The sequence below is a fragment of the Dama dama genome, chromosome 30 (assembly GCF_033118175.1).
Source record: "Dama dama isolate Ldn47 chromosome 30, ASM3311817v1, whole genome shotgun sequence".
In the NCBI taxonomy this organism is placed as follows: Eukaryota; Metazoa; Chordata; class Mammalia; order Artiodactyla; family Cervidae; genus Dama; species Dama dama.
Window position 1 is genome coordinate 87,070,881 of NC_083710.1, and position 16,620 is coordinate 87,087,500.

The following is a 16,620-nucleotide window of genomic DNA, read 5'->3' on the forward strand; positions in this document are numbered from 1 at the left end:
CCTACCTCATACTTCAACCAACGAAAAGTAAATGAAGGAGGACATCTAGTCAACCAGGAGCCTCGGAAACAGAAGGGTGGAGAGGGCTTTCGCTGCCCGTTCAAATAGCTAGCCCGGCTGCCGTAATGCAAGATTCAGGTCTCAATCTCTTGCAAAACTGTGTTTCATGAAGACAGCAAATTGGCTAACAGGAGAGCTAGATGGAAAGATTGTTGTTCAGTCGCCAAGTCATGTACAACTCTTTGCGACCCCATGGACTGCAGCGTGCCAGGCTTCCCTGTCCATCACCAACTCCCAGAGCTTACTCAAACTCATGTCCATGAAGTCAGTGATGCCATCCAACCGTCTCATCCTCTGTCGTCCCCTTCTCCTCCTGCCTTCAATCTTTCCCAGCATCAAGGTCTTTTCCAATGAGTCGGCTCTTTGCATCAGGTGGCCAAAGTATTGGAGCTTCAGTTTCAGCATCAGTCCTTCCAATGAATATTCTGGGTTGATTTCCTTTGGGATTGACTGGTTTGATCTCTGGAAAGTGACAAAGTATGTCTGGAATCAACTCAGTTTCCATGTGAAAAGCTTCATACGTCACCTTGGGCTCCGCAGTCTGATGGCCAGTCTGACCTGTCAGCCTCTCTGGTACCTAATGGTGTTTAGACCCGTGCCAGCCTCGTGTCCCTGTGATGTCCGCCTCAGGCTGCAAGGGTCAGCGTGTCAGTGCCCACAGCCCATGCTTGGGTGCGCATATTCCATGGTTGTTGTCACCAGTGCTAAGGAGATGGCCGTGAACAATATCACAAGGTCTGTCCGAGCTGTATTTTCTTCTTAACTAACAGGACGTCACCTGTGAGTGTCCACAGCCCCTTCATCTTAGTATTTCCCAGGCTTTTCTGCAATGATTCGCTTCTGCTTCCCCGAAGAGACTGTGAGCGTTTCCATTGTGAAGGACAGTCCTCACACCTACCCCAGTCCTGTGAATTCTTAGAAAATAAGCACAACACACTGGAAAATTATCGTGAAAATGCATGGCTGTGGCTTATTGTTATGTGTTTTTAAGAACTTTCTTTGGCAGCTGTCTTCATCAAGAGTGGAACATTTGGACCGACTTGCATACCACCAGAGCTTTTAGTAGGAGCTGATTCATTAACATGCCCAAATTCCCCTTTTAAAACCCTAGATAAGGATGTTCATGGTATAGCTACTGTTGAGACGGGCCTCGAGAAGGTTATTGCTCAGAGACTGTGTGGAGATGCTTTACTTTTGTGCTGCAGTTCTGTGGTTGCAGTTGTGTAAGCATTTGGTTTATAATAATATATGGAGTAGTAGGAAAAAATCATTGACATGAAGCAGTTCCATGTGTCAGCTTTAAGTAGGCTTTGTTTCTGGTATTTTGTTTGTTCAGTTTTTTCCCTTTCCACAGACTTGTTCTCCTTACTGTGAGAAGAGGAAAGATAAGAGTTTGGCTCTGGAATTTGGGAATTCACTCATGGGAATGGTTATATCTTCCAATAAAGAGTCAAGACCAGTGTTTTTCTTTCGACTGCATCGTACAGCCACCCCAACTTGAGTGGATGGGTATTTGCAAACATTAGTGACACTGTTTACATGCAGTGAACATACTTATTAGGGCAAAAAAAGCTTTGAGATTTTGATTAAATGGAAAAATGTTTTAAAAAAAAAATAGAAGAGGTACTGGAATTACTTCTGTTAGCTTTGCTCCTGCTAATCCTTTTCTGGAAAAAAAAAAAATCTCTTGCCTGATTATTTTCCCATTGTTATTTTGGCATCTTCCTGCTGCTAAATGTCTCCCTGCTGTTTGCGTTTTAGATTGGAGTTCGCAAAGTGTTCCTGAAATACTGGCACGCCAGCCAACTGAACGATCTGTGCCGCCAGCTGCAGGGAAAAATTATCACCTGCCAAAAAGGTACCAGTCACACACTTGACAGTCACAGTTCAGTCACACTTCTGAACTTCGCTGAACTGTGAAATGCAAACCATCGAGTAAACCCCCACGTTTAAATCTTCAGGGGACCTACGTTAGAGAGGACCCTGCCATGGCCCTACGTCTGCCCATCCCATGGCACCACCTTCGGGCAAATAAATAGGTTTCTGGAGTTAAGAAAGCACTGTCAGCTAAGTTGGCCGTCTACCTGTCTCTAGATTAGAGTGTGCAGACGTGGCTTATGCTTTACTTAATGGTCATTCCATCTGCAGTTCTGTACCTCATTGTCACCTAAGCCATAATCTGGAAGAGGGGATATACGTATCTTTTAATGGATACATCCCTCACCTTGAAAATGGGCTTCCCTGGTGGCTCAGTGGGTAAGCCTGTAATGCAGGAGACACAGGAGATGAGGGTTTGATCCCTGGGTTTGGGAAAATCCCCTGGAGGAGGAAATGGCAATATTCTTGCCTGGAAAATCCCGTGGACAGAGGAGCCTGGCAGGCTACAGTCCATGGGGTCAGAAAGAGTCAGACACAACTGAAGTGACTGATCACGCACACGTGCACAGCTTGAAAATAGCCAGTTTGTTGATCCCCCAAGAAGCACAGGACAAGAAGAGTGTGCCTCCGAACCTGCAGTGGGGAAAAAGCCCCATGCGACACTTGGGTGCAGCTCCGCATTCAGATTCCTGGGCTACTCCTGCAGTCAGCCTCTGGCAGCCAGTCCTCCAAACCCCAGACCACGTGGCAGGCTCTCTGCCTGGTCCCCTGAGGTCACTTGGACCAGCCTGGAGATTGGGGCGGTGGGAGGAGCCTCCGCTGAGGGAGGGGCCAACTCCGAGCTGTGTGCACTCCTTGCTTCTGTCTGAGTCAGGCTGGTCTGGCCTCCTTCGTGGACTTCGCCGGTGGCTCAGATGTTAAAGAATCTGCCTGCAGTGCAGGATTTGTGGATTCAGTTCCTGGGTCGGGAAGATCCCCTGGAGGAGGGAGTGGCAACCCACTCCAGTATTCTTGCCTGGAGAATCCCATGGACAGAGGAACTTGGTGGGCGACAGTTTATGAGGTTGTAAAGAGTCGGTCATGACTGAGTGACTAAGCGCATGTAGAGTTTACATACACAGTGTAGGGAAAGGCTGGGCTCACAGGCTCTTGACCACCACCTTTGCACTTCCTGTTTGTGTGGTCAGACCTGGCATCCCCCCGGGAGCTGGTGAGAAATGCAGACTCTCAGGCCCCGCCCACCCCAGACCCCCTGAATCTGAATGCGTCTCTGCAGCCTGGGGTTGAAGGTGGGACTGAGCGCACTAACCCCTGGGCTGTGGAGTCAGCCCCTCGTTACACACATCACTCTCTCGGGGCTTCCCTGGTAGCGCAGATGATAGAGTCTGCAGGAGACCTGGATTTGATCGCTGGGTTGGGAAGATCCCCTAGAACAGGAAATGGCAACCCATCCCAGCATTCTTGCCTGGAAAATCCCATGGGCAGAGGATCCTGGCAGGCTACAGTCGTATCTGACTCTCAAAAGGTCAGATACGACTGCGCGACTCACATGCACTTTCTCCTGGAAAGTGTGATTAGAGGACTGTGCGCTCTGCCCTCCAGCAGGGGTGCCGCTAGAAGTGCCTCCTCGGGTTGGTTACCAATGTTAAGTCGCTGAGCCCTGCAGACCTGAAACAAGAAATGAGCAGAACCCGTAGTTCTTTCTTCATGTCTAATGATGAAAGTCGAGAATGGATTTTTAAAAATGGCATCAAGATAAAAACCATAATTTTCTATTGCATAAATGAAATAATCGCTGTAAAAGCATTTTTTTAAATTTACAGGCTCTTCAATGCAAAGTATTTAATTATTGATTTTTATTTTTACATCTCTTGGAACTGTAGCTTCAGTCCTTTTTGCACATGTGAAATTCACTCAGAAGTTATAGCATCTGGAGTCATTTCCAGTTTTTCAAGAGTTCTCAGTTTTTCCTTATAAATATTAGGTGGAAGAAAGCTGTAACTTTCAGTCTGAAGTTTAATCATTTCACTTGTAGATGATTCCCAACAGAAGTTTTCCTCTGACTGTATACCTTAATTTTACCCTGCATGGAACTGTCAGAAAGAGACAGAATCAATTACCTATTTGTGGCAGATTTAGTTCATTAGTTGTCTTGTCATAAAGATGCCACATTTTAGCAACTCCTATAACAATTTAAAAAAATTTTTTTAAGGTCACTAGTGCAAAGTGTGGGAAAACAGAGTCTGAACAGTAAACAGTGGATTCCCAGGTGAATACGAATCCAATGAATTGTCCTTCTGTAGTCAGAGGTCAGAAGTCTGGCTTGTCCACGTTAATTGTCTCTTTATTCTGAAAGATTAAACATCTTGAATGTACCCTCCCCTTCGGCTTCCGAAAGTCACGGTGTCTCTTTTTCAAACGAGCATGTCAACTGGCCAGTTTGACGCTTTTTGCTTCTCTCTCTCCCTCTGCCTGTCACATGGTTAATATTTCTGCATTTTATATTCCCGAAGTCTGACTGTACCTTTCACTATTTAATCCTTTTCTCTTTTAGATTAGTTCAGCATGACTGTTTCTACAGTTAATACAACCGCATTCCAAAGTAAACTGAATATTTAGTATAGCCGTCTGAAAAAAAAAGGCCTTGAGCATTTTAGACGTCTGTGTATTTTTTACCTCCAAAGCCACAGTCGTAGAAAGTTATGTTCACCTTCCCACCCTTTAAAAATTTTTTTTGTTTATTTTTATTAACCAAAAACATTTTGTGTTGTGGTATAGCTGATTAACAATTTGAATAGAGTCAAGGCATCTAAGTTAATATCCTAGACATATGTAGATACCCACACATTTATCCTCCCATAGCCAGGAAATATTTTAAAACACTTAATGTTTTACAGGATAATCTCCTCACTACAGAGGAGAATAAAGTGTCTTTATACCACATTTGGAGAAGGGAATGGCAACCCACTCCAGTATTCTTGCCTGGAGAACCCCATGGACAGAGGAGCCCGGCAGGTTGCAGTCCATGGGGACTGCAAAGAGTCAGACATGACCGAGCGACTGAGCACATACCCACATTAATTTTCCCTACAATTATAGCTCTTCCTATAATCCAAACAACTCCTTCTAGTCTTAGAAACTCAGACTGGGAAGAGACGCATCTGGGCATCTAATTGGAAACCCCCCCCCACCCCCCACACCTGTCAGAGCCTCCCTGAGCAGGGCCCATCCTGTTTCTTGAACTTGCCCGGGGACGGGGAACTGACCCTCTTTCCCATGACATGCCTGATCCATTTGCCAGCTTTGCTCATTGTTTGAAACTTTTTCCTCGTATTGATCCCAAACACACTTCCCTACACCTTCCCTGTTGTGATCCGATCTGGAGAACTACAGAGCCTGTCTCCAGGGCTGCACGATGGAGTTTGGCCTTGTAGGAGCAGAGATCCGAACCCTGGCTCTCCTGTTGGTGGGCTGTGTCTACTTGGAGGAATTTTCTTAACCTCAGTAAGCTTCTGTTTCTTTGGGGACAAAATGAAAATTTCTTGTTGTTGTTGTTGAGTTGCTAAGTGGTGTCAGATTCTTTGCAACCCCCATGTACTCTAGCCCACCTTGCTCCTCCGCCCATTGGATTTCCCAGGCAAGAATACTGGAGTGGGTTGCCATTCCTTTCTCCCAGGAAACTTCCCAACCCAGGGATTGAACCCGTGTCTCTTGCATCTCCTGTATGGGGAGGAAGATTCTTTACCTCTAGTGCCACCTGGAAAGCCCACAGAATGTAGGGATGGGTACATCAGTGATCACTGAGTTTGGGCCTTGAAAGACGGGATGGGGTGCCTGGCGTCTGCCAGTGCCTTTGAACAGCGGGCATGATTTTTCTTTGCAAGTCTTACATTTGTTACTGACATATCAGTGATTTCAAAGTGTGTTCACCCACCTGTTTTCCCCCGATTCTTGCATGTTTTTCTAGCCCTGCTTCCCCAGAAAGCAGAAGGGTGCCCCATATTTCTACACAATCTCTTCCCAGAGCCTTAAATGCAGAGCTGGTTTTTCTAGGAGTTAAATCCCAGTCCTGTGAATAGTATGTGCATGGCATTCTAGGAGACGACTTCCAGGGGCCCCAGATGTTTCTGTTATAATCTGATACAGTGCAGTTGGTGCATTGGAGACACACCCAGAATTCTCTGGGGTTTGGACTTCCTTCCATCAATGTCCAAACTATGTTACCACAGAAGGAGGGGGCTTTATTAGGATATTACCTACTCAGTCAGGGTAAGGGTTTTTACCTCCATTGCTGTCATTCCTAAAAGTGTGGGTATCTTTCTCAAGACAACATTAGAATGTTTTAGTAAAGTCCTAGACTGGGTGAAGAATATTTTATTTTAGAGCTGTTCAGACATGATGTCTTCCCTGGCGGCTCAGTCGGTAAAGATTCTGCCTGCAATGTGGGAGACCTGGGTTGCATCCCGGGGTCAGGAAGATCCCCTGGAGGAGGAAATGGCAACCCCACTCCAGTATTCTCGCCTGGAGAATCCCATGGACAGAGGAGCCTGGCGAGCTGCAGTCCATGGGGTCTCACAGAGTCGGACACGACTGAGCGACTAACACTTATTCTTTAGACAGGATGTGTCTGACTCGTTGGTGGACGTCTGGGTTTCTGACCCACGGTTGTGTTCTTTCACTGAAGTGGTCAGAGGGTTTCTAGCCCGCCAGCATGTGCATCAGAAAAGGAGCGTCCGGCAGCAGGAGGTCACGTCCATCAACAGCTTCCTGCAGGTCACGGAGGACCTGGGGCTGAAGACCTATGACGCCCTGGTCGTTCAGAACGCCTCGGACATCGCCCGCGAGAATGACCGGCTCCGGAACGAGATGAACGCCGCTTTCCACAAAGAGAAGCTGGAGGCCAGGGGCAAGCAGGACGAAGGCCCCAAAAGGTAACGGCGGGCGGTGGCCCCTTCCGTCACCCACGTGGTTCATCTGGCGGCGGGGGGGGGGGGGGGGGGGGGGGGGGGGGGGCGGGGGGGGGAGCAAGAAAATGCCCATAGTGCTTTTCTTTTTAAAATATTTTTTTAAATGGACCGTTTTTAGAGTCTTCATTGAGTTTGTTGCAATATTGCTTCTGTTTCATGTTTTGGTGTTTTGGCCACGAAGCCCATGGGATTTTAGTTCCCTCACCAGGGATCAGACCCACACCCCGTGGCTTTGGAAGACAAAGCCTTGACCCCAAGGCAGCCCCAGCGCTGATAGCTCTTAATGTAACGTTCAATCACACATGACCATAGGAGAGGAACACTTGTATATGCATGCCCACTGTAGAAAGTGAGGCCTCCTGCCATCTGAAAGGATATGCTGCCTGGGCTTCCCTTCGACAAAGTGGATGCTCTGTGTGCTTATTCAGGTCGTGTGAAATAACTGCTGCACTGACGCCCACATCATTTGCCACCTCAAGCACCGAGACTTTTTTTAAATTTTTAATTTCGTTATTTATCAGCCGTGCTGAGTCTTTGTTGCCGCACTGGCTTGCTCTGGTTTCGGCGAGCGGGTATCGAGGGCTACCCTCGAGGTGCAGTGAGTGGGCTTCTCATCGTGTTGGTTCTCTTGCTACGGAGCACAGGCTCCAGGGCTCCGGCTCAGTAGCTGTGGAGCCCAGGCCAAGTTGTGCCACGGCAGGTGGGATAATCTGGGACCAGGGATCGAACCCGTGTCCCCTGCATTGGCAGATGAATTCTTTACTACTGGGCCCCCAGGGAAGTCCCTCACGGACCATGTTTTAAGTCCTCTAATGTTTCCATCTTGGCAAAAAGATATAGCTGGGATCTCGACATCTTTACGCAAGTGTTATCTATATAAATAAGGCTGACTAACAGAAACGTCTGAAGATTTGGCCCCCAAAATGGAGACACCGCTCTAAAAACACAAGAGCAGTGAACTCGATCAGTGGTGGCCTGTATTATATTTCCCTTAGGAAGCGCTCTCATCTTCATTGCCAGTAAGGAAAGCTTTTAGGGTTCACGGTGGATGCTGAGCTTGAAACAGACAAGTGAAGAAATCCAGGTCCTTCTCCACTTCACTTCTCTTGTCTCTCTGTCACAAATGAAGACACTCGTGACCGGTAATCCTCCCCGGTCCTTTCCATCCTAATTTGCTGTCAGGAAGATTTTTTTTTCCCTCCCAGACTTTTAACTTTTTATTTTGTATTTGGGGTATAGCCAATTATCAGTGTATGGTAGTTTCAGGCAAACAGCAGTGAAGGGACTCAGCCACACATACACATGTATCCATTCTCCCCCAAACCCCTCCCATCCAGGCTGCCCCTTGACAATGAGCAAAGTTCCACATGCTCTACATGCTGTCTGCTTTGAATATAGCGATGTGTGCATGACCTTCCCAAAGCCTCAGGGAGACACTTTTCCATAGGAACACAGCAATATCTAGTTGCTCCTCACTGCAGATGACCGCCCACCCCCCCAGCCCCCGGGCTTGACTGCAATGTCAAATGATTTTTTATTAAAGTGGAAATGGTGGTGTGTCTCTCACTAATTAGCTTCAAATATCTCAGTGATTAAATGCTGAAAAAAGTCCCTTTGTACGGAAAACTGTAATTAAACATTACAGGGAAAACAAATTATCCTCCGAGTGCCACACTTTCATCTTCAGCACGTTCATTTCCTACATGGGCGTCTGATCTGCCTGGCAGTGGATCCCAGCCCTGTTGGTTCTCTGCCACACAAAGATATAATTATAAAAACAAATGCTCTGAGACTCCTTGCGAAACGAACGCATTGGCATCTCCCTCGCACACGATTACATTGACATGTGAAGCCAGAAGGAAATTTTTTTTTTAACCAGATAACTATTAATTTTATATGACTTCCAGAATAATATTTATTATTTTCTCTGCTGGAGCTAAACAGCCACCTCAATTTCTCAATTTCATCATGTATTCATTTGCCCGATATAAAATTAAGTGAAAAAGTATTCGTCTATTTATTTATTGAATACCAGCAGTTCACTTGGCATTGGGCAACCAGATGGAGCCACAGAAGGAAAATAACAATTCTGCACATAATTAAATAATTGCTGATGGAATTTAAATGGCAAGGGAAGGAGAGAGTGAGAGAGACTGGGAAAATGAAAATCTTTGATCATTTTAAGTATATACTCTTTTGCAAGGATGAACAGTGATGAACTCCCAGCAACTGATGCATCAGTAACTCTCTATTAAGATGGATTTCCCAGAAATTATCATTCAGATTGAAATTCTGGTTTTTTGATTTGCTTAATAATCGGAGTGTGAAAAATTGACTCAGCGAATGCCTGATAGCAAACGTGGCGCTCCTTGAGACGTCTTGGGTTTGGGTGAGATGTTTTTCATGAAGTAATCATGATGAGGCTCGCACGAGCTTAGCTGTCAGGAAGCGGGCCTGGAAGGATGGAGTGGCTGCCTCTAGAGGCCCTGGGTACCGGAGCGCCGCCTGCATCCTCCAGCCTTGCGGGAAGGCTGATTTACCCAGGAGCCGAGATGACGTGTGCTTGAGCCGGTTCGCTGCTACCATCTGAGTGATGCCCTGGACCCCTCCGCTGGGGCTCTCAGTGTTCATTCTCTCCCCCAGAGCTGAAGACAAGAGTGGGCCCAGGCGCCTCCACTGTAGCTCCGCCCCAGCCCCCGCGGCAGTGGACGGCCTGGCCCAGTCCCTGGCTGGTCCATCCTCCAGGCCTCCCTCTCTGCACTCCGTGTTCAGCCTGGATGACGGCAGCGGCCTCCCGTCACCACGGAAACAGCCTCCGCCCAAGCCAAAGAGGGACCCCGCCACGCGGCTGAGCGCCTCCTACGAGGCTGTGAGCGCCTGCCTGTGGGCTGCCGCCAGGGACTCGGCGAATGAAGGTTAGCCCTGGGGAAGGAGGGGGCTGCCCTGCTGGGGTATGGATGCTGACTTCTGGCCTTTGGGTGCCCCGTGCAGCACTGCCGCCCTGGTATATTTTTAATAGAATTAAATCCATCCTTGGCTTGCCAGGGGCCCCTTAATCATTAAAGATAAAGAATATTAATTCAAATCTCTAAGCCTCTTAGGGAAAAGCTACTTATATATCACTTTCCTTCACTCCTATCCCGACTTCCACATCCAATGAGGAGCCTCAAACAGAACAGTTCAGAAAGTCAGTCGCTAGTCCATGTAAACTTTTGTGAATTAGAAAGCTGAAGAGATTCATCCAGCCTTCCCTGTTAGCACAACCTAATTAAAAACTAAGCCTGCTTTATCTGCACACAGTAAGTGAACCAGTTCATGCAGGGGAGAAGCATGACTTGGCAGAACTCAGTGAGTGAAATTTTGGAGACCAGACAACAAAAGTTTCTGCATTGGTGGTCTGGACATATTTAGGCAAAACCACAGTTTATTCTCAAGTGAATTTATCATAGGTTAGTTCGTGTGGTATTATTGCTTAATTACTAATTTTTAGAATTATGAAACACAGAGGCAGTCCTTTGCAGAATATTTTAACAACTTCACAGATTTTAGCTATCACCCTTGGAATGTAAGGCCCTCTTCTAGGCCCAGGAGGATGCACAATATATGAAACAAACAAAGATACCTTCCCTCCTGGGGCCTGCACTCTCGTGGGGGAGACAGATGGGAAACACAAAAGACAGATAAATACACAGAGTATTCTAGAAGACCATGGCTGCAGAGGGAAAAAGAGGAAGAGGTGGTGATGCCAGGTGAGGTTCTAGATGAGAAGGCTGCATAGGTTTCATTGGAAAATATTACAAGAACAGAGGAGGGAACACAAATTCTTTGGTAAATAAATGAGCCAAAAATGCAGAAGCTCAGCAAAGCTGTAAGTTCACCTTTGACACCAAGGAGGTGGGCAGACCATGGACCAAAATCTGGTCTGTGAGCTCTTTCGCAGCAAGGACTTGACCATAGTAATCTTCAAAGATGCTCTTCATCCGTTACTTCAGAAAGAATAGATCTTCAGGAGAATTTTATTTTAATTGCTGTTGTCATGTATGAGTCATGTTACAGTAATACTTAGATGGAGATGAAGGAGAATTTCATTACTTTGGGGAGAAGAGGACAAATGTGTGTTTTCAGCATCATGATAATAAGGGACATAGCAAAAACATGAGAGAAACCGTCTGGAGGAGAGCCTTCAGGTGGATTTAGATGTGAACATAAATAGAAGAGAAGGCCTTCCAAAGAAACAAGCCCTTCTCCTCTTCTTCCCAGCGTACAAGACAAACTAGAAGGGTCTTACAGTCTCTGCAAGTCGTAAATATGCCCCCTGAGAAGGTAGATCTATCTGCCCTGGAATTGAGATTTTGGAGAAGTCAGGTGCCAACCTGTCACACAGTTGGGAAAGGAGACAAAATGTTGAGGCTACAGTTGAGAGTCTCTCCTATGTGCAGCAAAAACAAATGTCAATTTAAAGATGTTAGTCAAGAACCACAGGAGATAAAAATATACATAAAAGCAAATGACGGGGAGGGGGAGGCGAAAAAAAGATTAATGAAGGGAAAGCAAGAAAGACCCCAGGTGTAAAACTCTGAGATTCCTTCTACACAGAGAATCAGAAAGCTGCTAAATGCTGCCTGTTTAAAAAACATGCTGTGGTATCACTAGATTTGCAAGACTTTTATATAAATTATAGGTTCTTGGAACATAATCTCAGCTCACAGGTGGCTCGGAGATGCTTTTGGTGTCTCCCCACTGAGGCCCACCCCAGGGGAACTCACATTTGTAGAGGCGTGTGGCAGGGCTGGTCAATAAATCTGCTGGTTTTTCACGATCCACCTAAGTGCTTCTTCCTTAATCCCGAGGGCTTGACAGCCATCACCCTGTCTCCTGAGGCTCCAGGTGAACCCCTGCGTTCAGCAGTGTGTTTTAAGTGGGTCTTTAAAGATAGGGAAATTAACCTGACTGATTGGGTAGCGCAGGTGTGCTGGCTGGCATTTGTCACTCTAGGGCTCAGGCTCACTCCCTCCGATCCGCAGCGTCGAGCACCCCATCCGTCAGCAGCGGCCCTGGTCCTCTTTACGCCATCATCACAGGAGCGGAGGGTGTCCAGAAAGTGCCCACTCACCACTAGTGGCTATTTAACTTTGAAATAATTAAAAGTAAGTAAAGTCTAAAAGTCCAGTTTCTCAGTCATCAGTGCCAAGGACTCAAGAGCTGCTGGTGGGAAGTTTCTTATCATCACAAAAAGTTGACCAGACAGCACTGATTTTTTTTTTTTAACTGGAATATAGTAGATTTACAGTGCTGTGTTAGTTTCAGGGGTACAGGCAAGTGAATCAATTATACATATCCACATGGCCACTCTTTTTTAGATTCTTCTCCCATGATAGGTCATTGCAGAGTATTGAGTAGAGTTCCCTGCACTATATGGTAGATCTTTATTAGTTATCTCATTATATACAGTAGTGTGTATATCAATTCCAATCTCCCAATTTATCCCTGCCCCTCCTTACCTCCTTGGTAATCATACATTTGTTGTCTGCTGTAGCTCTATAAATCTATTTCCATGTTATACATAAGTTCATTTGTACCCCTTTCTTTTCAGATTCCTTATATAAGTGTTATCATATGATATTTGTCTTTCTCTGACTTACTTCCTCAGTAGGACAATCTCCAGGATCATCCTTGTCACTGTATATGGCATTATAGACAGCACTGATTTGTTTTTTAACTTTTTATTTGTTTAAAGAGAAAAATGCTGTTTTTTATTTTTGCACATTCAAACATTTTTCATGGACCTTCTAAACACTTTAGTTCAACTGAACATATACAACTCTTTGAAGAAAAGACGCTGGGGACTGTAGTGTTCTGACATGCGTGGCTGTGTCTCTAGTCGTTCAGTCATATCCGACTCTTTGTGACCATTTGGACTGTATCCCGCCAGGCTCCTCTGTCCATGGAATTCTCCAGGCAAGAATACTTGAGTGGGTTGCCATGCCCTCCTCCAGGGGATCTTCCCAACCCAAGGATCGAACCCAAGTATCCTGCATTGCAGGCCGATTCTTTACCATCTGAGCCACCAGGGAAGCCCTTAACTCAGAGAGTCTATGCTAATTTACCCAAAGTACCCAAAGGCTTTTAGTGGTGGTGCTAGAGTAGATTAGCACTAATTTCAAATTCATGTTTTTACCATGAGGGGAATACTGAGTTTTCTGCACCTAGTACTGTATCACACCATTATCTGTCTGCTGCAAAAGACAGGAAGGAAATTTGAGCATTGCTTGAAATGTTGTGTGAACACCACTCATTAGAACAAGACCACAAATCAAGTTCAAGATCTTTTCTTTTATGAAAGAAAGCTGCTAAAGAACTCAGAAGGCTGTAGACTGAAAAGAGATGCAATCGGAGAGTGAAGGTCAAAAATCGTACAGAAGCCAGTAGTAGGTCACCTTGAAGCGGATTCCTTTATGCCCAGTCCTGTTCTTAACATGGGCCTTTCCTAGAGGTTTTCATCCAGTAAACACGGTCGTCTGGCCAGGGCTTTTTTTTCCCTCTCACTATCTTTGTGCCTGAAAAGCTGGAAACAATTTTATGAGCCAGTAAATTTTAACATGTGTTTGCAAACTATTAACAAGCGAGAGCCAACTATTTGGAAGTACGATTTTTAGAAGTCTAGGATTGTTCTTTGCAAGCAGAGACCAGGAAGGGAAGAACGGGCGGTGACGTCACTTTTTCTTTGCTGAGAAGCTCCCAGCAGAGAGCTTTTCCCGAGGAGCTGAGTTTCTAAACCCAGCGAGCTGACATTCTCCCCAACACGGCGATCACCGGATGCTGAAGCGGCACAGGACAAGTTTTCTCAGGCAGCTCTCGGCATCGGCATCTGAGCCTGGTCATTTTATTACTGTCTCAGGGTCTGGGCTCATTTCCATGAGTGGCTGTCACTCAGGGTCCTCCACAAAGCCACAGGTGGGAGCTGCAGTCACCTGAAAGCTGGTCACTCGCACCTCCGGGGCCCCGAATGTCTAAGGACTGGGCCTGCTTGACCGTCTCCGTGTCTAGGGGGTCTCTCCACCTGGCTTGTGCAGCGTGACAGCCGCAGGGTGGCTGGGCTTCTTCCGCGGACAGTCAGAGTGTCCACGGCATGTGGTCCAGGAAACAGAATGCCCGGTGGTCAGCATATTCCTTTTGATGAGCCTGCCTTGGAAGTTACACAGCATCCCTTCCACCCTTCCATCCACCAGGCAGTCCCAAAGGCACACCCAGGTTTAGGAAAGATGAAGTAGATTCTGGGGCTTCCCCAGTGGCTACTAGATAAAGAATCCACCTGCAATATAGCAGACTTGCAGGACACGCGGTTTCAATCCCTAGGCCAGGAAGATCCCCTGGAAGAGGAGATGGCAACCCACTCCAGTAGTCTCACCTGGAAAATCCTATGGACAGAGGACCTGGTGGGCTACAGTCCATAGGGTCACAAGAGTTGGACACGACTGAGCACACACACGGGCCAAACAGATTCTACCTTTTGATGGGACGGGGAACTCAACTGTGGCCAAGTTTGGGGAAATACAGACTGCCTCTGACTGTGGAGGAAACAGTTGACATCGCTTCCACGTGCAAGATGCACTCATGTCTGGTTGCATGCTCAGTTGTGTCCAACTCTGCAATCCCATGGACGGTAGCCCACCCAGCAACTCTATCCATGGAATTCTCCAGGCAAGCATCTTGGAGTGGGTTGCTATTTCCTCCTCCAGGGAAGATGCACTCAATTCAGTTCAATTGCTCAGTGATGTCCAACTCTTTGCAACCCCATGAACCGCAGCATGCCAGGCCTCCCTGTCCATCACCAGCTCCCGGAGACTACTTAAAACTCATGTCCATTGAGTCGGTGATGCCATCCAACCATCTCATCCTCTGTCGTCCCCTTCTCCTCCTGCCTTCAATCTTTCCCAGCATCAGGGTCTTTTCAAATAAGTCAGTTCTTTGCATCAGGTGGCCAAAGTAGTGGAGTTTCAGCTTCAAAGATGCACTCACCTCTCCCCTGAACTCCCCAAAACCTCATCCCACTATCAAGCTCAAGTCCAAGTTCCAGATCCCAGACCATGTAAATCCAGTCCAGGTATCCCAGCTGCTCAGATCAGGCTCCTTAGGTGGGCAGCTCCTCAAGGACTGTCCTTAACTACTGAAGACAGGCTACCTGTTCTCCTCACAACTAGCATGCTGCTTGTGCCTTGGTTAGGATTTAGTCCTGGTGTGTAGAAAGTATTTTCCATGGCCATTTGATCCATGCGCTGGAATCTTGGCTTACCTTTGGATATTATTTCCCAGTTTACAAGAGGCTCCTCCTGTTTGGCGGTGGTCGTTTTCTCAGCCTGATTCCTGCTCATAGAACTCTGAGGCACCAGAACCTCTTTATCTTGTACTAACTCTCCTTTTTCATTCCATGCTGATACGATTCCCTTAAAAGCTTTGTAAGTTTCCTGTGAATCAAATTCTACTCCTTTAGTAAAAGCCACATTTACAAAGAAATCTTTTTAAGATAACCTCCTCTCTACCTTTTTTTTTTCCCCCTGAAAGATTTTTGTAGGGCAATACCCTTAATATTCTTAGACTGTGGTTCATATATTATATGGTTATACATCTTATATATATATGGTTCTAATATTCTTAGACTGTCTTGTGGTTTTGTTTCTTTGCAAGGATGCATGAAACACCACCTTGAATTTTTCTTGGGCCTTCATAAAGTGGTTCATAGTTTTGAGTTCATCTTCAGATCATATTTTCCTGAAAATGCCCCGGATTTAATCCCTGCTCACAAGGCCTTCCTTAACTTCAGAGTTATCTGCTATCCGGATGGCCCAGTGAGAAACCATTTTATTTTCAAACTCAGAAATCCCAGGCTCCTTTAAAGTTAATAGGTGGTTCTTTCTTCAGCTTTCTGCTTTATTTTCCTGTTTCCCGCAGAAAAGTAGAAGTAGGCAGGAGTCCACTTCTTCACACTGCACGAGATCTATCAGAGATGTGTTGTCTAGTGTCCACGTTACTGCGGGTGACAGGGTTGCTAAGCTGTCCACAAAGCGATAAAAACGGTTATGTTTCCTCCTGCGTCCAGCATGTTTCTCACTCTCCTTTAAAGCTCACCAGGAGCTTTCTTGAAGGTCACACTTCTGCTAACAGTACCGTCAAGATTTCTCCTGTTTCCCAAGGCTCCTGCCAGGCTTTCAAAGTCTGGGTTTCTTGTGAATAGTAGCGCTGCATTCCAGGCGCCAGCATCTCTTTAGCTGTCTGCTGCTATGTCACAAAGCTCTGCAAACTTCAGTGCCTTAGAATGACAGAGACTGCCACTCTCCTCCCTCCCTCTGTGTGTGTGTCTGTCTCTCTCTCTGTCTGTCTATCTTTCTCTCTCTCTCTGTCTCTCTCTGTCTGTCTCTCTCTCTCTGTCTCTCTCTCTGTGTCTCTGTCTGTCTGTCTGTCTCTGTCTGTCTGTCTCTATCTGTCTCTGTGTCTCTGTCTCTCTCTGTCTGTCTCTCTGTCTTTCTGTCTGTCTGTCTCTGTCTCTCTCTGTCTCTCTGTCTTTCTCTCTCTCTCTGTGTCTGTCTGTCTGTCTCTATCTGTCTCTCTGTCTGTCTCTCTCTCTGTGTCTGTCTGTCTGTCTCTCTCTTTCTCTCTGTCTGTCTCTCTCTCTGTGTCTGTCTGTCTGTCTCTATCTGTCTCTCTCTGTGTCTCTGTC

The 16,620-nt window shown here is 46.4% G+C and overlaps 1 protein-coding gene across 2 annotated transcripts in view; it reads left to right on the forward strand.

Moving 5' to 3' along the window:
* MYO16 (myosin XVI) overlaps positions 1-16,620 on the forward strand; it is a 505,809-nt gene that overhangs the window by 428,159 nt on the left and 61,030 nt on the right. For both annotated transcript variants that reach the window (XM_061133099.1, XM_061133100.1), the window contains 3 exons: positions 1,822-1,918; positions 6,623-6,869; positions 9,549-9,820. In XM_061133099.1, the coding sequence (XP_060989082.1) occupies positions 1,822-1,918; positions 6,623-6,869; positions 9,549-9,820 (616 nt within the window). The remainder of the gene's footprint in view (positions 1-1,821; positions 1,919-6,622; positions 6,870-9,548; positions 9,821-16,620) is intronic.